Below are 27,953 nucleotides of genomic sequence, written 5' to 3'. Positions count from 1 at the left end.
ATGTAAAAATACAAATGTTAAAAATAAATCATAAAAAAAATGTGCGAATTATATTTTGACTAAGCCCAAATTTCGAACTCTGAAAGAAGGAATCAAGTAAGTATAATAGAAAAAGAGATATTAATAAATATATATATAAGAGATATTAATAAATATATATTAATAAATATATAATAGAAAAAGAGATATTAATAAATATATATCAAATTTAATTAACACTGAGGAGCTAAAATTTTGAGAGCTAATTTTTTTAAAAACGACTCGTGCGACTTTTACAAAACTTGTCAGTTTGGCATAATTGGAGTCGTAGAATCGAAATATGGAAAAAAAGTTGATATATCATTTCAGAAAAGTCCGAGTTTGTGCCAAAAATACCTATGTTAAAACAATGTGATATATAAATCTAATACATATCTTAAATCGCGCTTTTGAGACATGGAAAAGGCAAGTTAAATTTCGACAATCGATCCAGTAGAACGGGAGATATAGAACTGTACTTTTTTTGTGTGTGCAAAGTGTACAACCGTCATTCTTGACAAAATTACTGCTCTGGCTTCTTTGGGCTTGCCACCTGCAGAAATCATATTACACCTGAGAGTGCAATTTATATGAGCGGGAATCTATCACATTTAAGTTTGGTTTGGCTTATTTAATTACAGCAAAGCACACTAGGGCTATCTGCCTAAGGGGAGGGATGCCTTTGCGGAGGACTTTCTAAGGGAAACTGGCTCGTATACTCGTTACACATCCGGAAAACCACGAAACCGTCCATGCAGCCAGCCTGCCCGCGGGATTCGAACCTCGGACCGAATTACCAGTGTTCAGCGACTTTACCGCTCGGCCGCTGGTGGGCCTGTACCACATTTATGTCTTAACTGAGGTACTTTAGATTTATTGCCAGTTCCTTAATCCTTACAGAGAAGACAAGTGTCGGAATTGGTTTTTCCTGAGTTAGCAGATGTTACCAGTAAATAAAGGAGTATTACTTACTTTTCTAAGTTTCATTATGCAGGCATAGAAAAGTTGCATAAATATAAGAAAATAGATTTAAATACATAATATACACTTTTATTTTAGTATTGTTGCTTGCATACGGTTTCGCAATAAATTGAATGAACAAGTTCGATGAAAAGTTAATAAAATGTATCATTATCCCAAGAAATAAAACAAAATGCTGAAATTTCCTCAGGTATATTCGTACAATATTGCAATATTTCACAGTAGTTATATTTTAAACTACTAAAACATTTTACAGAACACAATTCAAAACAGAAAAAGCTGATTCCATTTCACCGCGGATTCGCTACAGGAAGAACTAAGTAAACAACTGAATTGAGATGTTTTCCTCCAGCTTTTATATGCTTTTTAAATCAAGCACGAGAATATTCTGGTATTTTCTCGACTTCTCCGGAAAGCAAAAGTGTACAATTACGAGATATCTATTTATTAAATGCGCCTGCTGCTGTATTTTTAATTTTTTTGGTTGTAGCTTTATCTTCAAATAAGTCTCCTGCTGCATTACACGGGGATATAAAACAATTTTAATTAATTCTACTAAAAATAGCTAATTAAGTACAAACATCGTTACAATATAATTAGTTCTACATGCGTCGTAATATAAAATACTACGATCAATTTTGATGTTAATTTCCAAAAGAAATAAGGGAGATTACTTACAGAAGTACGAGTATAATGTATGAAACTTTTAGGGAAAGCCCATTTTTATGAATTTATTAAAGATATTTATTATAGTAATTTACGATAAGTTAATATAGAATTTAATGAGAAATAATAATATATTCTTGCTTTATGACAAATTAAAAAATTTTAAGTCAGATATTCTACTTATTCATAAAAGAAATCAGATGTGCAATGGGCCCTTTTAAAGAAAGATATTCATACTGAAGTACGTTTGCTAAAACCATTTTTATTCTTTTACATTTCGGCAAACCTTCTTTGCTTCCTTGTACGAAGTAAAAAGGAAGTATTGTTATAGCGAAAAATTTCAGGCATCAAATTTCAACGCAAATATATATTTTTACCACTATCGAATCAATTTAATGTTGTTTTTGCGTGGCATCTGTACGCAAGGACAAAATAAAGGACTCTTTTCCTCCAAAAAAATTATAAAACTGCTCTAAAATGAATTCCGAAGAGATTTTTTTCGTGGCGTCTGTGTGTACGTACGTATCTTGCGTAATTAAAAAACGAGTAGCCTCAAGAACGTTGAAATTTTGTATATAGGACTGCTATAACATGTAGATGTGCACCTCGTATTTTGGTTGCTATCAGCCGCACCAAACGTATATAAATATATTTATATAAATATATATCCACTCCGTTACCAGGCTCAATCAAGTTTCTTTACTCTTATATGTTTGTAAACTGTGCATTTTTTGCTTTAAAAATGATTGAATTATGTTGTTTTTATCTTCCGGTTAAGATTTTTATGTGTTTAGTAAGTCTGTAAGCAATATTTTTAAAATTATCAACAATTTTAAAGTTGTTTAAGTGCCGCTAAGCCTAATATTTCTTTTGATGACGGCCATTGCTTGTTTATATTTGAAACAGCAGAATAGTGGATTTGTTGACAATCTAGAGAAACTTAGCTTCGCAACAACAAAGATAACGCCTTCATTTATTATTGCGAATTAAATCATGCTTAATCCTTTATTGAATTTTTTCGAGTAAATAAGTGTTTAAGATTTAACTGAATTAACTGATTTTTTAAGAAGGGAATTAATTGAATGCGAAATACTCAATCGTCTGTGCAAAACATTTTCTTTTTTGTTTTGTTTGCTTAATTTCTTTTATACATCGTTGTAGCTTTATTATAGTATTTGAATAGAACATGTGTCAACGATTAGATAATTCTTTAAATGATATAAATTTTGTGCATTCTAAGTTATAATATGCACGGAATATAATACTGTTAAGTGAACGTAGCGCCATAGTGTCGCTATGGTAAAAAAATAGAGTGAATTTTAAAGAATGCATTTATTCCTTTGTGGTTTATGCGCTGTCGGCGAAGTAGATTAAATTCAATCAATAAATTTAAATGAAATGCAAGAAAAAATGCGTATAATTTAGTACTTCGTACAAGGAAGTGATGTGGTGTACACATCAGATTTTTTGCTTTAAAAATGATTGAATTATGTTGTTCTTATCTTTCGGTTAAGGTTTTTATGCCTTTAGGAAATCTGGAAGCAATATTTGTAGAATTATCAACAATTGAAAAGCTATTTAAGTGCGGTTAAGCATAATTTTTAAATAACATGGCGGACATATTTGTTTATATTTGAAACTGCAGAATAGTAGATTGGTTGCCAGTCTAGCGGGACTAAGTTTCGCAACAACAAAGATAATGCCTTTATTTATTACTGCGAATTAAATCATGCTTAATCCATTCTGGAATTAATTCGAGACATAAGTGTTTAAGAGTTACTTCGTAATTTTTAATTTATACATTTTGAGTTTTTATGTATTTTTGCCTTGTCGCGAAATGAGAACTGAATTAATTGAATGAGAAATACTGAATCGTCTGTGAAAAACTGTATTTGTTTTTGTTTGTTTGCTTAATTTCTTTTATACATCGTTCTAGATCTATTATAGTATTTAAATAGAACATGTGGCAACGATTAGATAATTCTTCACATGATATAGATTTGGTGCATTCTGTGTTATAATATGGACGAAATATAACGCTGTTAAGTGAACCTAGCGCCAAAGTGTCGCTATGGTAAACAAATATAGTGACTTTTAATGAGTACATTTATTTTATTGTGGTTTATGCGCTATCGACGAAGTAGATTGAATTCAATCCAATAAGTTTAAATGAAATGCAAGAAAAAATGCGTATAATTTAATATTCCGCACAAGGAATTTATGTGGTGTACACATCAGTTTTTTTTTTTTTTTTTTTTTTTTTTTTTTTGTGTATGTGTGTGTATGTGTGTGTGTCTGTTTAAGACGAATCGGGAAAACTCGAGAGATTTAAAGTCAAAATTGAACTTCCACTCAGCACTTTGAAAACACGGGACTGTATAACAGTTCAGAATTGGAATTAAGCAACTGGTCTAAGCTGCCTTTTATGTACAACCGTAAGCAAAATAAAATTCTTTCTTTTACAAATGTTTACAAGAATATTCATACCATCATTGCAATATGACGTCACAAAGACACACTGTTATGGAATTTTGGAAGCATTAACTTCTTCAGCGTCTAATGTTACTCATTGTTCCTTTTCTCATTCCCAAAATTTATTATCCACGAAAGCATGTACTGTATTCAGACCTGTTTAAATAAGCATACTTGCTCTTTTAAGACATTGCTGACTACGAACAAGGTCGGTCGTAAATCAACGATATTTTGCATGTCATGTGACAGACCGCTGTAAAAAAAAAAAAAAAAAAAAAAAAAAAAAAAAAAAAAAAAAATGAAATAGCTTTTGTGCACGAAATATTCATACAGAATTTTTATTTTTTGTGTTATAAGAGCAAATGCTTTAAGTGAAGCATTTTTTTACAATGTTTAGTCAGTTTTTACAAATAAGTATTGTAAATGCGAAAAAAATTCGGGTGTCATATTTCAACAAAAATATCCATTTTGACCGCTACTTAATGCATCGGCACAATTTTTTTTTTTTACCTGACATCTGTACCCATGGACAGAATAAAGCACAGTTTTTTTCCGAAACGGATTGTAAAATGGATTTGGAATAGATTCAGTAGGGATGTTTTGGTGACGTTTGTATGTACGTACGCACGTACGTATGTGTCTTCCACAACTCCAAAACGATTAACCGTAGAATGTTGAAATTTTCCGTATGGACTGCTATAACATCCAGTTGCACGCCCCTTTTTCTATTACAATCGGCTGAACCAACTCGGTTAGCTCTGTTTTCTTATGTTGGTAAATAGTGCAATTGTTTGCTTTAAGAGTGATTGAATTGTGTTATTCTTATGCTACGGTTAAGGTTTTTATGACTTCGCATGCAGTAGTGGTAGAATTACTAACAATTTAAAAGTGCAAAGAGGTTATCACATATGGCTACTGTCCCTGCTAGATGGGACTTTTCTGAGAAACGAGATTCTGGTAGCATTGGTTTAAACGGGAGGATTCCTAGAAAAAAGAGCCACGCCTAGCTACGGAAACGATGTCGCGGCTACGCGGGATTTTTTTCAAACCTCACCGAAAATGTCTCGGCTGGACATCAGTCCTGGGTAGAGACAACCAATCAGACGAAAGTTCTGCTTCTGAAGGATCACGTGATTCCAATTTGAGCGATAATCGATTACTGTTTGGGCGTTCAAGTCTTTGTAGTAAGTGAGAATGGTAACCTAGCTACGTGTGTTTCCCGGAATTGTGCGGGTTCTGAGAATTGTCCCTTTTGACGTCAAGTCCCTCGTAGCAGAAACATAGTGTGATTGGGACCTAAGTGGAGCTAAACCTAAAGCGGCGTAAATTTGTTTACATTTAGAAAATTTTAATGGTATAGTTGTAGAGATATTAGGTTAATTTTGGAAGCAGGCAAGACGAAAAATGAGCAACGTCTTCCCCGGGAATCGAAGCACGGATTTCTGGAATATGTTCCCAGCGTGCTAAACACTACCCTACGAAGGCATGTTAAGAAGGCGGGAGAAATACCTTATATAGTGAATTAAGTTAGTTGGTGCACCAGCTTCAGTGGCGCTTTGCTCAGTGGGACCATGTGACAAACCGCTGTAAAAGTTAAGTTAAAATTTTAGCGCGCTGAGAACTTTGTCTTTCCAACTGTTGGGCGAGTCGTTGGTTTTTTGCGGTACAAGCTCTAATTTTAATTGCAAAAAAATTTTTAACTGTTTTTAGCTTTATTCGGTGTTTTAGTTTTATTTATTTATTTATTTTTTGTATGTTTTACAATTTTTAATGAAGGTGTTTTAAGTTTTTATGTAGTTTTGCTTTGTGCGGAGTGAGACCTTTAATGATTGAATGAGAAATATATCTCTAACGAAATTCGGGGAAGTAAGTTTGAATGAAGTGCAGGAAAAAATTCGTATGATTTAAATAGTCCGTGCAAGTCGTGTGGTGTCCACATTATATTTTTTTAGTTTCATAAGAAAGAATCCGAAAAATCAGTTTGGAAATGCCAGTTTTAAATGTTCTTAATCATATGCAAATTTTTTGATATGATTAGATAATAGAGATTAAAAAAATTTGAAAGTATTATACTTCTGACAGTACAGTTAACTGAGCTATTGTTTTCAAGAACTGTTACACTGAGTATTGAAATATATTCTCATTTCTTCTTCTTTTCCTCTCATTTTCTCTTCTTTGTACGAAGTAAAGGAAACAGTGTAATGTCAAAAATTCTCGGGTATCATAGTTCAACGAAAATATCCATTTTGACGGCTATCGAATGCAGTTTAACGATGTTCTTGTGTGACATCTGTACGTAAGAACAGAATAAAGGACTCTTTTTCCCAAAATGGGTTACAAGGACAAAAGGATTTAAAATGGATTCAGAAGAGATTATTTTCATGATGTCTGTACGAGATACGTACATACATACGTACGTGCATTCGCATAACTCAAAAACGAGTAGCCTTAGAACGTTGAAATTTTGTATATAGGACTGCTATAGCATGTAGCTGTGCACCTTAAGTTCCGGTTAAGGTTTTTATTAATTTAATTCCGGTTAAGGTTAGTTAATCTGCATGCGATAGTTGTAGAATAATCAACAATTTATAAGTTGTTTAAGTGCTGCTAGGCCTAATTTTTGTACCACAGCAGCCATATTTGTTTATATTATAAACTTAGCAGAACAGTGATTTAAGTCATTTTTTGCACCTTCAAGTGCCTATTTGCGGAGTGGAACCAAACGTAAACTTTCAGTTTTGTGTAGACCGAAAACTCTCCCTTCCCACTGGTCGAATCGCTTGTAGAAATTGTTATTTCAGTTGTTTAAACCGTATTTGGCGTTTTATATTTTTCAATTTTTAACAAATGCATTTTGAGGTTTTATGTATTGCCGCGAAATGAGAGCTGATTTAATTGAATGAGAAATCCATCTTTAATGAAATTCGAGAAAAGAAGTTTAAATGAAATGTAGCAAAAAATGCGTATAATTTAATATTCCGTACAAGGATGTCATGTGATCATGTGTCATGTGGTCAAGTCATGTGGTGTACACATCAGATTTTTAGTCCAAAGGGACTTGAATCCCGAAGAACTATTACTTTCGTTTTGGCATTTTGCGTCGGACTCATAAATGTCGGTTCACTTTTCAAACTGTTGCCACAAAATGTTAGAGTCCTGCATTATATTTGAAGAAATTAAATAATGAAAAATCTGCATAAATGTATGTATATTTCTCGTATTGTGATATTTTCACAATATCATCGAATTTTGAATAACGTAATCCTCCAACGAATATGAGCATGTGGAAGACCAAATTTGAAATTTGAAATTTGTTTTATGATCGATTTCCTATTTTTTAAAACTTTGACGAATTTTTGATTAACAAACTCAAGGATTTCAAAGCGAGCAATGGCAACGTTGTGCAGAAAAAACATTTTTATCTCCAGCGCGTGAGTCTCTGTATCGGAAATTCTAAAGATATGCTCGTTTTAAAACTATTTTGCGATATTGCTGTTGCACTGGATCTTATGGTTTAAGTGCGAGGAACATGATATTTAATAAAGAAAGGTAACACACAAAATGTTAAAAAACGCCCCTTTGGACGTAATTTAAAATCTGAAACATTTCAGATTTTTTTTTTTTTTATTTATTTATTTTTTATTTTTTATTTACATGATAGATTTGTAATAATCGTAGCCAATGATAAATGCACATTTTGAGCCACCATTAATTATTCACGAGGTCTTTGGATTTTGAGAAATAACGAGACAACAAGAATTAGCAACAACAAGAATAAAAAAAAAATATAAATCTGGAAGCTTTCAGATTTTACATTACAAGGGACTTTTTTAACGTTTCGTGTGTTACCTTTATTAATTAAATATCATATTTATTAATGTTTTTCGCACTTAAACTATAAAATTCAGTTCAACAGCAATATCGAAAACAAATTTTAAAATGAGCATATCTTTAGAACTTTCCATACATAGTCTCGCGCGCTGGAGATTATTTTATTTATTTATTTATATTTTTTTTCGTACAGTGTCGCTATTGCTTGCTTTGAAATCGTGGAGTTTGTTAATCAAAAAATCGTTATAGTTTTACAAAATAGGAAATAGCTAATGAAACAAATTCCAGATTCTAAATTTGGTCTTCCAGATGCCCATATTAGGAGAGAATTACGTTATTCAAAATTTAATGGCTCTAGGTACCGTTGTTTTATCACAATACGAGAAACATACATACATTTATGCAAGATTCTTCATTATTTAATTATTTTTAAATATACTACAGGCCGATAATATTTGGTGGCAGCAATCTGAAAAATGAAACGGACATTTAATGTTTTTGACGCAAAATGCCAAAACGAAATTAACAGCCCTTCTGGGCTAACGACCTTTGGGATAACAAATTATTTTTTTAGATAACATTGCTACATTAACAGAATAATTCTACCTTTCTTAGAAATTATAAATTATTTTAAGGTAATATTATTAATGTTCTTTACTATCCGTTAACCAAATGGCGCCGAAGTTGAATGAGAAGTTTCGTTTTATTTATACACATTTCTCCAATAAATTCAACTACTCGCAAGTTATACAAATCAAACTGTAAATATTTAATAATTAAATATCCATACGTAAACATCTAATAATAATACGATAACAAAGCTCAATTAAAAATAAATTTTAAAACAGTTACAAGTCATCGAAATTCTATTAAGTTCAATGCTTGACAACTCGAAAGCGTGTTGCCAACGCAGGGTAACGAATAGATATAAATTAGCTACGAGACTTATGAAAGAAAACGATACTAAATTAATTAATTACATTTTCTTCGAAATATGATACTAAATTAATTAATTACATTTTCTTCGAAATATGATACTAAATTAATTAATTACATTTTCTTCGAAATACGATACTAAATTAATTAATTACATTTTCTTCGAAATATTTTTCTAAGCTAGTATTATATTACGTAGATAATTATATTTGCTTAGGAATTATAAACTATTTTCTTCGGTTAAGTAATTCTACGAAAGCTATTTTATAAACAAGCCTCATATTAAATAATTATATGACTACTCTAAACAAGGCTTAACATAATTTTATGAGAGGTATAAATAAAACAATCTTTTGATTATTAAAGTTTCAGGAATAATTATTTTCATTTTATAATAAAAAAAACTTTTTGCTTCAAATGCAAATACGGTTTTATTGTTGAGTTTATTATGGTTCTGTAGAATTTCTTCACGTTTTGATTGTCAGCTTACCAGCCCGTTGTTTTGCCCATGGCTCTTAATTCTTTATGTTCCTATAGCAACTTCTCCACATTTTGGTTGTTAACGTGCTACCCCATTGTTTTGCCTACTGACATCTTATAGATAACAAGAAAGTCTTAAAGATTCTGCCTGCAACCCAATGTGGTCATAATTTTCCCTATAGCGAATTCGTGGCCCTATTATAATGTATTTTTCCTGCCTTCTTAGCGTGTCTTCGTGGTGTAGTGGTCTACACGCTGGGCGTGTATTCCAGAGGTCCGCAGTTCGATTCCCGGCGAAGGGGTTTCTAATTTTTCATCTCTTCATCTTCCAAAAATTATCTAATGTCTCTAAAGTGGCGCCCGAACTAAAAGGATGTTGGATGATGATTCTCCACACCCAGGATTTGGCGATTGGGTCTCCTAAAAACTCCAGTCGCCCTTTAAAAGGGGGCGTATATAAGGTATTTCTCTCGCCTTCTTAGCATGCCTTCGTGGTGTGGTGATCTGCACGCTCGGCGCGTATTCCAGAGGTCTGCGGTTCGATTCCCGGCAAAGCTTTGCTAATTTATCATCTTTCCTGCTTCTAAAAAAATCCTAATATCTCTACAAGTTTAATATAATTAGTTTCCAGAAACCGAAAACGTTGAATTTTTCTCAACAAAATTAATTTTAATTTTATTTATTACAGGATCCGTAAACGGAAGTGGTGTACCGAGTCTAAAGGAAAGTTTAGATTCATCAAAGTCTGATGAGACGGAGGTGAAAACAAGAATATCAGAACCTCTCGAACAGGTAATAAATTTAATTTTTCCCTGTAGAACGATGTTTTAATCTGATTTCCATTTACTTAGCAAAAACCGTCAGTTAAGGCATCAGTTTCAAAATGATTAAAAGAATTAATATAATGGGATTCATTAAGCAAAATTTAAGCAGGAATCAATTAGAGCTGAAAATAATAAAATTAATTGGAACTAGTTAAGTAAACACAGAAAAATGGAATTAATGTAGTAAAGATCAATGATTTCTAGGTTCATCTTCACACAGAATCTTCACATAGAAATCGTTACCAAAAATGGAATTAATATACTGAAGATTAACGATTTCTATGTGCAGATTCTGTACTCAGTTTATATCTTCCAAATATGAGAAATTACTGCTTGGAATTTCTTTTTTGGAAGATATAAACTGACTACAGAATCTTCACATAGAAATCGTTAATCGTTATCAAAAATGGAATTAATATAGTGAAGATTAACGATTTCTATGTGCAGATTCTGTACTCAGTTTATATCTTCTAAATGTGAAACATTACTGCTTGAAATTTCTTTTTTTTGGAAGATATAAACGGACTACAGAATCTTCACATAGAAATTGTTAATCTTTACCAAAAATGGAATTAATAATATATTGAAGATTAAACGATTTCTATGGGCAGATTCTGTACTCAGTTTATATCTTCCAAATATGAGAAATTACTGCTTGGAATTTCTTTTTTTGGAAGATATAAACGGACTACAGAATCTTCACATAGAAATTGTTAATCTTTACCAAAAATGGAATTAATAATATATTGAAGATTAACGATTTCTATGTGCAAATTCTGTATTCAGTTTATATCCTCTAAATGTGAGAAATTACTGCTTGAAATTTCTTTTTTTTTTTTTTTTTTTGGAAGATATAAACTGACTACAGAATCTTCACATAGAAATTGTTAATCTTTACCAAAAACGGAATTAATATATTGAAGATTAACGAATTTCTATGTGCAAATTCTGTACTCAGTTTATATCTTCCAAATGTGAAAAATTACTACTTAAAATTTCTTTTTGGAAGATATAGACTACAGAATCTTGACATAGAAATCGTTAACCTTTACTAAAAATGGAATTAATATAACAAAGATTAACGATTTCTGTGTGCAAATTCTGTACTCGGTTTTATCTTCCAAATGTGAAAAATTACTGCTTTAAATTTCTTTTTTGGAACATATAAACTGACTACAGAGTCTTCATATAGAAATCGTTAATCGTTACCAAAAATGGAATTAATATAGTGAAGATTAACGATTTCTATGTGCAGATTCTGTACACAGTTTATATCTTCCAAATGTGAGAAATTACTACTCAAAATTTATTCTTTTTTCCTAAAGGAAATCAAAGATAAAACAATTCAGTTTTGTAAAGATATTCTCTAATGAAAAGCTCAACAGACTTTTTATTGCGTCGGATGGTAGAAAAGCCTTCAAGGTAATATGAATCATTTAAAATAAGTACACACACATAAAAAAATAGAAAAAAAATCTGAAAGCTTTCAGATTTTACATTACGTCCAAAGGGGCACGTTTTTTCACGTTTTGTGGGTTACCTTTATTTATTAAATACCATGCTCTTTGTACTTAAACCATAAAATTCAGTTTAACAGCAGTATCGCAAAATAATTTTAAAATGAGCAAATCTTTAGAATTTCCGATACACAGTCTCGCGCGCTGGAGATAGAAGTGTTTTTTTTTTTTTTTTTTTTCATTACAGTGTTGCCATTGCTCACTTTGAAATCGTTGAATTTGTTTGTCAAAAATTCGCTAAAGGTTTAAAAAATATGTAACCGATAATAAAACAAATTCCAAATCAAGGTTTCCCATATTGAGGACTACGTTATTTAAAATTGGATGGCTCTAGGTATCATTGTATTTTCACATTGCGAGAAAAATTCGTGCATTCATGCAGATTATTCATTATTTAGTTTCTTTAAATATAATACACGGCGATAATTTTTGGTGGCAACAGTTTGCAAAGTGAACCAACGCAGAAAGTGAAAGAACGCAAAATGCCGTTTTGTAACATATAGCCCTTTGGGTTTAACGCTTCTTTGGGGTAAAAAAAAAAAAAAAAAAAAAAAAAAATCTGAAATGTTTCAGATTTTAAATTACGTCCAAAGGGGCGTTTTTTAACATTTTGTGTGTTACCTTTCTTTATTAAATATCATGTTCCTCGCACTTAAACCATCGCACTTAAACCAGTGCAACAGCAATATCGCAAAATAGTTTTAAAACGAGCATATCTTTAGAATTTCCGAGATACGGAGACTCACGCGCTGGAGATAAAAATGTTTTTTCTGCACAACGTTGCCATTGCTCGCTTCGAAATCCTTGAGTTTGTTAATCAAAAATTCGTCAAAGTTTTAAAAAATAGGAAATCGATCATAAAACAAATTTCAAATTTCAAATTTGGTCTTCCACATGCTCATATTCGTTGGAGGATTACGTTATTCAAAATTGGATGACTCTATGTACCGTTGTTTTATCACAATACGAGAAATATACATACATTTATGCAGATTTTTCATTATTTAATTTCTTCAAATATAATGCAGGACTCTAACATTTTGTGGCAACAGTTTGAAAAGTGAACCGACATTTATGAGTCCGACGCAAAATGCCAAAACGAAACTAATAGTCCTTCGGGATTCAAATCCCTTTGGACTAAAAAAAAAAAAAAAAAAAAAAAAAAAAAAAAAAGCACCGTGAAAGATATTGCGACGAAATTTGAAGGAACATATAATGTAGATATGAAAGGTTTCCGAGCATTCTTTATGCTGACATAAAAGCCACCTTATATCATGCGCTGCAAAGGAAAAACAATGGCTAAATCTACCATAGAGAAGGCGTTTTATATATTAGAATTTAGCGTAACGAAATCCATTACGTTGCCCTGTAGAGATATTAGGAAATTTTTTGAAGTAGGAGACACGAAGAAATATGTAATGCCTCGTCGGGACTCGAACCACGGACCTCTCGAATACACGCCGAATGCGCTGACCACTACACCACGAAGGCACACTAAGAAAACGGGAGAAATACCTTATATACTCTCCCTTTTAAACGGAGACTAGGGGACCCAATCGCCAAGTCCTGTTGGCGGAGAATCATAATTACCCATCATTTTTAGTTCGGGCGCCACTGTAGAGACATTAGGATTTTTTTGAAGCAAGAGACGTGCGCCGGGACTCGAACTTTGGGCCTCTCGAATACGCACCGAGCGTGCTGTCCATTACACCACGAAGGCACGCTAAGAAGGCGGGAGAAATACTAGCGCAACATAAATTTCTTTCAGGGAAATCACTTCCAGACAGAAAATAAATCTAAGATCGTTTCAAGAAATTTTAAAGTATGGCTTGTTTGTGCGAAAGTGCTTGTTTGTGCTGCCCTGGTGGACGTTGCGTATGTGAAGAATAAACTGAATATATATTCGCGTAGATGCCTTCTAACTGTGAAAATCAATAACAGGAATAAGTATTCAATTTTAAGTTCTCCCAATTGAAGATTTTGCAGAAATGGTTGACTTGATTAAATTCAAACTGAAATTATTACTAGGGCTACAGCTAGGTTATGCGCAACTTATCACGTAATGTATTCTTCATTCTAAATTCTGCGAACGTTTCTCACCTGAAATCTAAAAATTTTGTCATCACAAAATTTTTTTTCTCTCGATGCTGCCACGCATGTTGCATCAGCTCTAAGCCGATCTTGATTGCCTCAACATCGAAATGAGCTTGACAGAACAAAACAAAGCTTCTCCACTGTAGGCGTGGTTATAGAATGAGTCATGTGACACACAGCTACTGCCTACATCGCTACCCGAATTGATGGGGAAAACCATATCTGAAGCATGGACATATTCTTTCAACTGTCATATCCATATCTTTCACTGAAGTAATACTTCTTTTGTCATAACACTTTCTTAATTCAGAGTAAGGTTTTCTGCCTCACTGTCTCTTTTTGAGGTATACTAGCGGATAAGCCCGCCAGATGAGCGGGCTGTTGCCAAAGCAAAATGTATAAGTTCTACGTATATTTGAATTAAAAATGTATAAAAACATTTCAATATTAATGAAATCAGTTCATTCTTTCGATGCAACAACCAATTCGTAATTAATTTTTTGTTGCCAAACCAGGAAACAAAAACTTTTGACACATAAGGTTAATATGTATATGTATGACGTCATGACTTAATGTAATATAACAACTTTTGCTCAATATCAATCAAAGAATTAACGTTTCAATAAGATACTGTGTTAATGATACTAAGCTGAAACAAAAAAAGTCATTCTTTTTTTACGTTAGAATACGACCTTATGTAATAATAAGTAAAAATCAGTCTGAAAGGTTTCAGATTTTATAATTACCCGCACAAAGCGGCTTTATTTAACGTTTTGTGTGTTACCTTTTTATCGAGTTCTTCGCACTTAAACCATAAAATTCAATTCAACAACAATATCACAAAGTAATTAAAAAAGAGCATATCTTTAGAATTTCCATTACACAGTCTTGCGCGCTGGAGATAAAAATGTTTTTTTACCCCCTTACAGTGTTGTCATTACTCGCTTTGAAATCCTGAAGTTTGTTAATCAAAAATTCGTTTAAGTTTTACAAAATATGAAATAGATAATAAAACAAATTTGAAATTTGTTGATCAAAAATTCGTTTAAGTTTTACAAAATATGAAATAGATAATAAAACAAATTTGAAATTTGTTAATCAAAAATTCGTTTAAGTTTTACAAAATATGAAATAGATAATAAAACAAATTTGAAATTTGTTAATCAAAAATTCGTTTAAGTTTTACAAAATATGAAATAGATAATAAAACAAATTTCAAATTCCAAATTTGGGCTTCTAGATGCCCATATTTGGGTGGAAACGTTAAGTTATTGAAAATTGGATGGCTCTAGGTCCCGCTGTTTTATCACAATGTGAGAAACATGCATACATTTAAGCAGATTCTTTATTATTTAATTTCCTTAACTATAATACAGGGCTCTAATATTAGGTGACAACAATTTGAAAAGTGATACCCCGTTTATTGTGTTTCGACGGAAAATGCCAAAACGAAATTAATAGCCGCTCTAGGCTAACTCCCTTTGCGCTAATAATACATTTAAAGTTTGGCACTGCTATTTTTACTTCCTATTTTGTAAAACTTACAAATATTTCATTAACAAACTCTACGATTTGAAAGCCAGCAGCAGCAATACATTTCGAAATAGAGCATTTTTATCTCAAACGCGCAAGATTGTTGTTGCCACTCGGAAAAATGAATGCGAAAATTAGCATTTTCAGAGTTTTCAATTAATGTCTAGGCTGATTAAAGTCGTACGGAGATAAGAATGGCCGAAATTGCTTCGCACGAATTTTTGCAATCGGGAATGATGTATTTAATGTTTGGCAGTGCTACTTTTATTTCATATTTTGTAAAACTCAGAACGTTTTTTTAAGAAACTCTACGATTTGAAAGCGGGCAGTGCAAAACTTTTCGAAATAAAGCAGATTTGTATCTCCAGCGTGCGAGACTGTTGCCACTCCGAAAAATGAGAACGGAAATTAGCATTTTCAGAGTTTTTAATCAATAGCTCAGATAATTAAAGTCGTACGAAGATGATGAGAATGGTCAAAATGGCTTCCCACGAATTTTTCCAATCTGGAGAGGGGGGGGGGTTACCTCTGTTGAAACTCAGCTTCTCGCCGTTCCGGAGGAGATAATGCCACAAACAAACAACATTTCAGATAGAAAAGAAATATAAATTTCAATTTTTACAAAATCAGCTTATTGCAATCTGTTCCACCTTTTAATGTTTACCACATAATTTTAAATCACTGCATATATGTAAAATATATATACCTGTAGAGTCATTAGGTTAACTGGAAGCAGAAAAGATGAAAAATATGCAACCGCCTTCGCCGGGAATCGAACCACGGACCTCTGGAATACCGGCCCAGCGTGCTACCGTTACACCACGAAGGCACGCTAGGGAAGTGGGAGAAATACCTTATATACCTACCCACATATACATTATTAATAATTATACTACTCTTTAATAATTAATTAATATTAAACTCTTAGTTAATATTAAACATTGAAGAATCTTGTATGTATGTATGAATGTGCGTATGTTTGTTCCACGATATGTATGTACTATATATATGTTATACGATATATCACTTCCACGATATAATATATATATTTCCATGATATTGTTGCGTGCGTACGACATCCGATGAAGAGTGAATAAAATTTATTCTTATCACAACAACAAATAAAACAAAATACTGAAATTTTCTCAGAGATAACCGTACAATATCGCAATATTTCACAGTAGCTTTATTTTAAATTATTAAAACGTTTAATGGAACTCACTTCAAAACAAACACAGTGAAAGCTAATCCTATCTCACAGCGAATTCGCCGCAATCAATAACAGCACCACGTAAACAACTGAACTGAGATATTTTACCCCAGCTTTTATAAGCTTTTTAATCCTGCATGAGAATATTCTGGTATTTTCTCAGTTTTTCTGGATAGCAAAAGAGTACAATTACGAAATATTTATTTATTAAAATGTTAAATGCGCATGCTCCTGTATTTTAATTTTTCCGACCTAGCTCTCTTTTCAAATAAGTCTCGTGTTGCTTTCGCAGGAACATAAGACAATTTTAATTACAAATTCTACTAAAAATAGCTAAATAAATACAAAAACAGTAATATTATATATGCTGTTCCACATATGCATTTCCATGATATATATGTTGTTTCACTATATGCTCCACGATATGTACGTGTGTGTATTTGTTCCACGATATATTTACCGAAACTTGCTTCAAATTTAAAAAAAAAAAAAAGGCTTAGATTTAAAAAAGAAATAAGTTGCCGGTCGACAAAGCGTAAGATTTTTGTTTTTAAAATTTCTTCAAGAAACTTAGAGACTTTGAAGGAATATTTGCCACTGCCCGAAATAAAAATATTTTATCTTCCACAGGAAAGTATTTTGCCATTTGGCAAAGCTTAAGATATTTAATTTTCTTTCAAATACAACTCGTCTGTTATCGGTTAACGAGCAATAAAAGCAATAAAAACATCTCGTAATGTCTATTATTATTAGTTAATAGCTGGACTCAGTAAAATAATTATACTTTTTTTCTATGATAACTATTTTAAGCGGCTGGGCGTAAGTGGCTAGTGTATGTATATTTATACAGTGAGCGTGTATATATATATCTATATATATATATATATATAGATATATATATGTGTGTGTGTGTGTAATGAAAGCACAAATTTTGGAAGCACTATGCGCAGAAAACATGAATGATTTGATTTAGAATGCGGCACAAATTTGCTTTAAAATTTTCGGTGAAACAGAACTTTTCCCATGATGCACTGTGAACATAGCTTAACAAACTCGTGTAGAATTTTTCATAATTAGAACTGGCCGAAGAATGTAATGACAGAACACTTTTGGAGACACTGAAATACGAAAACTGAAACGTAGATGCGTAGAGATACTAATTGCGTAGATACTTGAAGCTTAGAGCGTCCATCCATTTTTGAAGAAGGAGCAGTCGAGCCGGATTAAATTCCTTTTATTTATTTAAATTCACTTGTGGCCACAATTCACTTGGCACTCTACTCGTGCCTATTAAAGAGCATTTTCAATTTTGATATTATTCCCATAGAAGCGAAAGTAGCAGCACACACATAATTGCAGAAAGACGTCTAGCCAAGAGGAAAGCATAAGCAAAAGTGACGCATCAGTTTGTAAGGATCTTAAGTTTTACTAACGTTTATTTTATTTTAAATCTTTACTATCACTTCTTATTTTCTACTTCCGGCCAGAATTATAAGCGTGAAGGAGTTTATGCAAAGTTGTCTGGCGAACGCCAAGTATTTAAGTGTGGCCTTTTTGCCAAGCAGAGGAGAGGAAGCCGTGAGTTCGAAGCAGGCCGCTTACCTTAGAAGTTACGCAGTTGCTACTTTGCCTTCCAGGCCAGAGGTTTTAATCCTCTTGATAAATTAAACGTATTGTAGTGTTCACAGTCTCTGTGCTACATACGCTTTCTGTTATTATAAGGCCAATCTTATTCTAAAGTTAAATTAGAGTTTAGTTTTATTTTGATATCTTTTAAGTTAGACCCCGAGTGGAGGGTCATTGTATTCCGAAGTACGGAAGTCATTGTATATAAAGAAAAAAATAAAGGGTTTTGTATACCCTTCGTCTGTATCCTGTCTACTTACTACAATTAGTGAACATAGCTTTAGTAAGCTCTCTGTTCTAGTTAGGTCATTGTATGTTTCCGAAGAAGGTTAGAAGAAACATTGAACCTGATAGTGGCGCCCGACGAAGAATAACCATGGCCGAGTTTCAAGAAGAACCTGTGCTGCCTGCAGAAACAGCTCAGAATCCAGAAATGCCAGCTGCCGCCCTGGAAGGATTTGGGTATATTGTCCAGACCATGCGCGCTTCGATGAAACCAGAAGCAACGTTTAATGGAAACTCACAGGTAACCAGTTTTTTGGAAAAATTGGATGACCACTTCATGCTCTACCCCGTGCACGAGTTTCAAAAAGTTACCTTAGCTACCAGCGCTTTGAGGGGCCAAGCGCTTAACTGGTTCAAATGTATCGGCAGAAGTCTCTTGGGTCAAGCAGGAAGTCCCACCTATACCTACGAAAATTTCAAGACTGCCCTACAAAAAGCCTTCCCTGTTGTAAGGCATCGTGCGAAATTAGAAACAGAACTTTTCAGTATATATCAACAAAGAATGGAAAACCTCTCCAGGTTTATTTTAAGAAAAATTCACGTTTTCAAGCTCTTGTATGGAAACCGTCCGGATCCTGAAATAATTCAAGTGATTTTGCCGAGGTTACTACCCCAAGTGCAAGACTTTATTGAATTGAGAAATCCGACTACACTGGAAAAATTATTTGAGCTAGCAATCCAGTTTGAAAGTAGAAGAACGGCGGACGTCGAAAGAAGACGCCAATATCAACAGCGAAACCAATTTGGTACGCCAAGACTACAGCAAACTCAAGCACATGGCTACGGAGAAAAAGCGAATCAGTGGGCAAGGAAACCCGAGCATTCAAAAACAGCCGGCGAACGTCGACAGTTCAATAGCAACCCAGGAAAAAAGTCTCAAGGCCAGTGGAGAAAGAAGGAAAGCACCGAAAGAAAAAATAATTTAAACTAAAACGGATTTCTGCTGACGAGAGGGTGCGGAAATCCGAAGGCCACGAAAACCCCTCTTCCTACAAGTTAAATACAGTAATGGTGAAAAATTTAACTCTTCCGAAGATTGAAGTCTTGGTAAATAATATCCCGGCCACCGCACTCCTGGATACCGGCGCGCAGTGTTCCTGTGTGGCAGAAGTCTTTTTTAGAAAGTATTTTCGCAAATACCGCATATATAATGCGGATAATACAACAGTATTAGCGGCGCAAGGAGAACAATGTAAGTGCGTAGGTAAAGTACCTTTGTACATCCGTATCAAGGACGAACAAGTAAAGGTGATGTTTTTTATAGTAAAGAATTTGCAAGCACACTTAATACTAGGAATAGACTTTCTTTCAGACGCACAAGCTACACTGGATTTTAATGAAGCGTCTCTTAAGCTGACGATGAAGCCAGTGCGTGTAGAAAAGGTTGAACCGCCAAGGGTAAATCTCGACCACCTGCCTAATGACGAGCAAGATAGAATCCGACAAGTGGTAAGTGAATTTGCTTCCTTATTTAGTGATATTCCAGGATTTACCCAGGTTACTAACCATAGTATTGACACCGGAGATGCATTGCCGGTTCGTCAAAAACCATACCGGTATGATAAGAATAAGGAAAAAATTATAGAATGGCATATTACCGATATGCTACGTAAAAAGATCGTAACGCCTATCTCAAGTAGTTATGCTAGTCCGGTGGTTTTATGTAAGAAAAATAATGATTATCCTTTGGAGCATCCAAAAAGGTGGAGATTCGCTATTGATTACCGTAAATTAAATTCCATAACGAAATATCCGGTATATCCGTTACCGATTATAGAAGAAATTTTAAGGAACATAAAATCAACCAAATTTATGACAACTTTAGACTTAACGAATGGTTATTTTCAAATAGGGATCAGGCCTGAGGACGTGCCTAAGACTGCTTTTATAACCAAGTCTGGCACTTATGCATTTTTGCGAATGCCGTTTGGCCTTTCAGGCGCCCCAGCAACATTTCAGCGATGCATGGACATTGTGTTAAGACCTGTTCTCGGAAAGTCCACATTTATCTATTTAGACGATATCATTATTACTAGTGATAATCTAGACCAACATGTACAGGATTTAAGACAGGTGTTTTCTTTATTAAATGAGGCCGGTCTAAAAGTTAATGTCGAAAAATGCAAATTTGCAGCCCCTGAATTAAAATATTTAGGTTACAAAATATCGCAAAAAGGGATCGAGACAGATGAATCAAAAATAATCGCGGTACAAAAGTATCCCACTCCAAACACGGCAAAGAAGCTCTCTTCTTTTCTAGGACTTTGTTCATATTATAGGTCCTTTATAAAAGATTTTGCGGCTATCGCTGAGCCATTGTTAAAATTAAAAAGGAAAAAGGCAAGATTCTCGTGGACGGCCGAAGCCAATAGTGCTTTCGAAAAATTAAAACAAGCATTAACGCAAGCCCCTGTGTTGAAATTTCCTGAAAAGGATGAAAATTTAGAAATTTCAGCGGATGCTTCGGATTATGCGGTAGGAGCGGTACTTTCGCAAAATCAGCAGCCAGTAGCATTTTTTAGCCGAACTTTAAATCAAACACAAAGAAACTATTCCGCGACCGAGAGAGAGGCACTTGCAGTTCTGTTAGCAGTGCAAAAGTTCCGAGTCTATTTTGGAAAGGCGCCGATAACAGTATATTCTGATCATGCGGCGGTAACTAGATTGTACTCTGGAAAAAATTTATCCCCAAGGTTAATAAGATGGGCACTCAAGCTGCAAGAATATAATCTGGTAATCAAGCATACCCCCGGAAAGGAAAATATCGTAGCAGATGCCCTGTCACGAATTAAATTAGACGAACAGGGTAATACCGTAAAAGTTGCAATGCTGACAGCGTGTACAATAAATTCCCGAGAAACTGTAATAACCGAACTGGGTAAGGATCCTGAGTTTGGAAGTATTTATGAGTATTTGAAGGATCCTGAAAATTTTAGCCACCAAGATATTGTGGCGATAAGAAATAGGGCGGCCCATTACGAACTAATAGATGGTCTATTATTTTATACAAAAACTACGAATTCCAACAACGAATTTCGACCTGTTATCCCAGCTAGTCTTAGATTAAATATCCTGCAAGAGCTCCATGACAGCCCTTTAGCTTCTCATGCTGGTATTCGAAAAACTACTCAACGCGTACGCGAGGCAGTCTACTTTCCTGAACTGCAAAAGTTAACAAGGGCGTATGTCCAGTCCTGCCCAACATGTCAAGCCGTTAATTATATTAATTTCCGCCCGGCCGGGTTTCTAAATAGTATTAAATCCGAATTTCCAAATGAAATAATCGGTATCGATTTATTGGGCCCTTTCCCAAAAAGTCAGTTAAACAAAAGTCGCTATCTCCTTGTTATAGTTGATCATTTTAGTAAATGGACCGAAATTGTTCCCTTAAAACGAGCCTCCGCGAAATTAGTTACCGATTCTATTTTAAATAAATATATTTTAAAATACGGGGCGCCCCTAAAAGTTATATCGGATAATGGTCCTCAATTTGTAAGTAATATATTTGAAGACATGTGCCAAAAACTGGGCATACGTCATTTAAAAATGGTCCCGTATCGGCCGCAATCAAATATAGCGGAACGGGTCAACAGAAATATAGTGAAAATTATCCGTAGTTATGTTAAAAATTTTCATAAAAGCTGGGATAACTATGTCAATGAATTTGCTTTCGCCCTTAGGACCGCAAAACATGATACAACGGGCAAAACTCCTGCTGAGTTATTTCTAGGCAGAAAGATTATGACACCGTTAGATAAATTATTTTATGTGCAACAAAGAGCCCCAGAATTTAAAATGGGTGATATAGAAAAACTAATTAAGGAAGCAAAGAAGAATACGGAAGTAGCACAAAGAAAACAGAAGCTCTATTATGATTTGAAACGACGGGGAGTAACTTATAAAGTAGGGGATGAAGTACTAAAAATTAAGCATTCACTTTCTTCAGCACCAGAAGATAAAACTGCCAAATTTTTCCCACGCTTTGAAGGACCATATGTTATAGAAAAAATAACTCACGCTGTTGTAGTATTAAAGGCAAGAAATGGCGAAACCTGTTCCGCAAACATTGACCAGATAAAACCATTCTATGACCGTAATAAAATGCAAATCTTTTCAGATCTTTTGCAGGATCCGGTACGGCAGACACCGCAGGTACAAGTTCCAGAGGTGGGAAAACGACAAGTACAAGGGCAAGCCAATGAGAGACAGAAGCAAGTGAAAAGAAAATTGCCCCGCGGAAAAATTGAAGGTACAAAGAAAAAGAAGTCGTTCCACCGTCCAAAAAACAGAGTTCACGAACACCCCCAGAATGAAGAAGGGAGAAGGACGACGTATGTGGAAAAGACCGGGAGAAAGGACGGCAACTATAACCCGGCTGTGAAACGGAAGATTGACTCATCCGACAGAACTCTCCGCAGCAAAAGTCGCCGAACTGCGGAAGGGCCATCAGCGGCGGAGGAAAAAGTACAAGAAAAATTTGAACGGCCAACAACGAGGTCCAAGCAGGATCACGACAGAAGTTTCCCGGTTCCACCAAGACCAGCTGCCTTCAAGCGGCCAAGACCACAAGCAGAGGACAGAAGGAAGATGTTCAAGGGTGGCCGTAGTGGTGAAAAACGGAAGCTTCCAGAGGAAAGCACTGAAGGGCGAGCCCGTACAAGAAGGAGGATCAACCAAGCAACGGTCTGCAGCACCTTTAAAGACTGGGCCCAGAAAAGGATGTCTGAATATTACAAAGATAAGTAAAATTTTGTGTTACTTTACAAACTTAAGTTAATCTTTCATTCTTACTGCAAGTGGCAGATTTGAAGAAGTTTTACCTCATGCGAGGTCTACCTTTATCGCCAAAAGGGCGAGAAATGAGTTGTGACCGATTTTCTTATTATGTTTTTCAATTACTCGCGCGTAAAACTAAAGTTGATGTATAATAGCGTTGTATAAAGACTTAAATATTGTAAAAAGTTATTATATAAATTTTATTTAAAACATTCTAACAAGAAAGAAGTTTTAGTCTGAAAGACTTTTTGAAATGTAGTATTATTTCAATGTAGAAAGAATTGACACTTGCTTTGAAAAGAATAGAAGTTAACAATGTACTACTAATGTATGTTTTCAAATGTGTAAAATTAACGGCATCTTGATATGTTCTTGTATACATGTGAACTGTTATTTTGAATGTTTAGAAATAACGTGATATGGTAAAAGTGAAAGTAATGTTAAAAAATTTGTTATTCGTGTGACTGTAAAGATTAAATCATGCTGAATATGTGTTAAAGGTTGAATGATGTAGTTAGGCTCTCTGACGCTACACTTTAGAGTTAGCCACTTTCAGAATAGTACCTCAGGGTCTAGAGTTGAAATTAGGGTGTGTTAAGAGGTCTCGTATGTTGAATTTTAACACGTTAGTGTTTTGATTGTAGGAGGAAGTGTTGAACACATAGACAGAAACACATTCGTGTTTGGTGTTTTTACAACACATGTCAGAGAGCACGGGGAGAGATAATTAAAATAGTCATGAATGAAATAAGAATGTTAAGAAAAGTATATTCTATATGTTATTTGCAATGTCATTCTGTAACATTTCATTAAACTAGTTTTCCTTCCAGATCTCTGGAAGGAACCAGAATTGAATAAAGCTCCTGTTTTGATGCACTACAGATGAAAAAGAAAAAAGATTGTTGTATATTCCGGGAGCTGCTATTGTAACAAATTTCTTTCTTTTAAAATTTTCTAGTTTCTAGCTAAGTTATGTTTGTAAAAGTTTGGCCTCGCGTTAGTTTCTAGAGCTAAAAGTTTTCAACAAGGTCGTTTTAGACCTCAGTTTCAAACTAATTAACTCTGGCGGGAAGTATGTAAGGATCTTAAGTTTTACTAACGTTTATTTTATTTTAAATCTTTACTATCACTTCTTATTTTCTACTTCCGGCCAGAATTATAAGCGTGAAGGAGTTTATGCAAAGTTGTCTGGCGAACGCCAAGTATTTAAGTGTGGCCTTTTTGCCAAGCAGAGGAGAGGAAGCCGTGAGTTCGAAGCAGGCCGCTTACCTTAGAAGTTACGCAGTTGCTACTTTGCCTTCCAGGCCAGAGGTTTTAATCCTCTTGATAAATTAAACGTATTGTAGTGTTCACAGTCTCTGTGCTACATACGCTTTCTGTTATTATAAGGCCAATCTTATTCTAAAGTTAAATTAGAGTTTAGTTTTATTTTGATATCTTTTAAGTTAGACCCCGAGTGGAGGGTCATTGTATTCCGAAGTACGGAAGTCATTGTATATAAAGAAAAAAATAAAGGGTTTTGTATACCCTTCGTCTGTATCCTGTCTACTTACTACAATTAGTGAACATAGCTTTAGTAAGCTCTCTGTTCTAGTTAGGTCATTGTATGTTTCCGAAGAAGGTTAGAAGAAACATTGAACCTGATAAGTTCATAGAAAGAAGGGAGAGAGTTAAAAGTTTAAGTTTTTTTTTTAGTTTTACTTTGCAATTTGGTGATGGGTCAAGAGGCATCTGCATTAAGGGTTACGTAAGATCGCATGATTAATTTGAATGACACAGTTTAGACTTACAGCGCTATTTTTAGGACAGATAGATGAAGTTCCCAAATGAAATAAAAAATAAAAGAGGTTATAGTGACTTAAATTTAGAAGTTTGCTTTCATATTTTTTATTTTACATATATATATATGTGATGTACTAGCTTTTGTCCGGAATAAATAGATTGGTGAAGAATCATAGATGTAGTCGTAGCTTAAATTATCAGACGATAAGTTTAAAAAACAGGATCCATTTATTATTGGTCAGGAGAAACAGCAGTTACAAAATTCATATCTCCGGAGTAAAATAAAAAGAATTACTAATAACTTTTTGTATGAAGTTTACTGCATCGTTACATTAAAGAAAAGACCCCGATATTCCTTTGCGAGTCCTTTTATAGCCTCTGGAAAGGCGGAGCTTCCAAGAAATGACGTCAGCCTCTTCACCCATTCCAGTTCCCTTTAAATATCTCCAGAACATTCTATAACTGTACGTGAAGAAAAGGCGGGAAAAACAACTTGACTACGGGGCTGTGGATTTAATTCCACGTACTTTCAAATAAGAGAACGTCGCCATTAAAAATGAAAAGAACATACAGTTAGAATTTTAAGTGTATTTTTGCCTATGGAATTTTATTATATCTATATCTATATATATATATATATATATATATATATATATGTCATAATTACGGGGAACGTAGAAGAAGAATCAGCTTGCAGTCGTTTTGGCTAAGAGTGAAGGCTTATAGGCAACTATAACAAAACATAAACTTGACGAAATTCCCAGTCTTTATTTCCTCGCATATACATAAAATCATCTCCATAGATGTTTATCCAATCATAATGAAATCCGAGACATTTCTGTGATTCAATTACAACGAAAACACGATAAATTTCTAAGTACATTTATTCTTAATATTAAGACGCAGGCAGTTTAGACCGAAAAGCAAAGCGAGGAGCTATTAGCAAGGTGGAAACTATAAAAAGAGTGACGCAGTTTATTTTTGAGCGGTATTTGTACAAAGTACATGCAGAAAGTACTCTAAGCTATGATTGGTTAATTTGAGGATGTTATATAATCATGGAAGATTCTCGAATTTGGGAGAACAGATGAATTTAGAGGAAGAGCACAAATTTAGAATGTTAATTTTGAAGTCGCCAATTATTTTTTAACCATTTGCGGCACAGTGTGTCCTGTCTCGACACACTTGAAAATTTCCTTCTGTACGCACAGAAAAATTGAATGAAAAAGGATTTATAGGTTGCTATAGGTTACTCTGAACCTTCTTTACTTATATTAGATGGCAGCCCAACACAAACCAGTCCATATACTTTAGCCATATTTAGTTTATTAAGACCCTCATTTTTCAAAGAAATCTTACAGATTTTTTTTAGGGTATAAAAGAAATTGTTTGAAAAGAAATTGCTATGTTATTTTTTTTGACTGTATGCTAATCTTATTATTCTATATCAGTTTTAAATTTTTACTTTGAAATCTTGCCTAAAATCAAACGGCGAACCCTAGGTGTACCCAGACCGGGCTCACCGATAATCTAGGACAAATAAAAGTCTGTATTCTTTGTTTCTCTGCATCTCATCGGTCAGTTCATTGACAACAATGTTCGTTTCAGCACTCTTTCCGAAGCTGTATTCAATCAGTGGGCCCACTTTGGGCACACCCACAGAATTAAAACGATAAGTGCTATCTTCACAAAATTTTACTTGTGTATTCCTCTAGGCCTAATTAGACTGCCTACCTTTTTTTTTTTTTAAATCAAACCCTTAGCATGCCGGAAAGGGTTAAAACAGCTATTGTATTTTGTTATATCTTAGATATATATAGTTATACAGTATATATATTTATGGATCCATAAATTAAGTTTATTGAATTATGAAGATGTTAAAAAAGTATATACACATATACTTTTATATATACGTATTTTTCCTTCCCCTCTTTAATTTAGATATTAAAAAAGTCTCTAGAAGAACTAAGGATATTTGACGCTCTTTGGGTTTTAGACAAAGACGAGAAATTTCATCAGGTAAGTTTTTTTCTTCATTTATTGCTTAGCAAAATTATTAAAAATTTGCGAAAGCTACCTCTCTCAAGATATGTTAAATTTAGATCTAATTTACAGATTATTTATTAAAATTGAGGTGTTGTCTCAGTAAGATTTAAGGAATGCAAACTTTTAATGAAATATAGCTACCAATTTAATAATGCAATACAGATGTTAAGTATTTTTCCGTGCACATAATATCAAGTTACTCTAAGAGTACTGAAAACTAAAACTGTTACAGAAATACTCTTCGGATATTTTTATGTATTACATGATCCTAGAATTTACAGGCATCAAAAGCTTAAAATTCATACGACGATAAATTTTTATTAAATTTAATTTTAGTGACAGAGTTCTTTCCGGCTAATTAATTAATTAATTAATTAGTTTACCGTTTCGTTTCATCTGCTGCTTCTCTTTTATAAATCTGAATTTTTTTTTAAAAGCAGACATTATTGAGTCTAAATCACGTATTTATTATGTTAATATGATTTTTGTCAAAAATTATTTAACAGAATTTCGTATCAAAATCGTACGACAAGATTTACGATCAATATTGCTTAGCTGCTGATTAGATTTTTTAGGCAACACAGACGGTTTGGAAAAGAGATATATTCTTTCTAAGTCTGCTTACGGTAATAAAAATAGATGTTATCAGTAAGTTTATTAAACTGAGAAAATATTAAACGATTAAAAAGCTAGCGGCCGAGCGATAAAAGTCTCTGAACACTCGCAGTTTCCCTTAGAAAGTCCACTATGAATGCAGCCCTCCCTACCGTGTAGTGCCTTAGCAGGTAAATAATAGTAATAATGCACTACTTATAAATTGTAAAATCCCATTAGAAGAAGAGATGTATATGTTATTGTGAAAGACCGAAATTGGAG

The 27,953-nt window shown here is 33.8% G+C and overlaps 1 protein-coding gene across 2 annotated transcripts in view; it reads left to right on the top strand.

Annotated features, from left to right (window-relative positions):
• The window catches only part of LOC118192998 (uncharacterized), a 263,491-nt gene that overhangs the window by 55,472 nt on the left and 180,066 nt on the right, over nt 1-27,953 (top strand). For both annotated transcript variants that reach the window (XM_085812154.1, XM_035364028.2), the window contains exons 2-3: nt 10,073-10,176; nt 26,973-27,050. In XM_085812154.1, coding sequence (XP_085668280.1) covers nt 10,073-10,176; nt 26,973-27,050 — 182 coding nt within the window. The remainder of the gene's footprint in view (nt 1-10,072; nt 10,177-26,972; nt 27,051-27,953) is intronic.

The sequence above is a fragment of the Stegodyphus dumicola genome, chromosome 2 (assembly GCF_044657685.1).
Source record: "Stegodyphus dumicola isolate Sdum_Otavi_A_Nest chromosome 2, ASM4465768v1".
NCBI classification, from domain to species: domain Eukaryota; kingdom Metazoa; phylum Arthropoda; class Arachnida; order Araneae; family Eresidae; genus Stegodyphus; species Stegodyphus dumicola.
The sequence above is the reverse complement of the archived record's forward strand: the minus strand, read 5'-3'. Positions and strand labels throughout refer to the sequence as shown.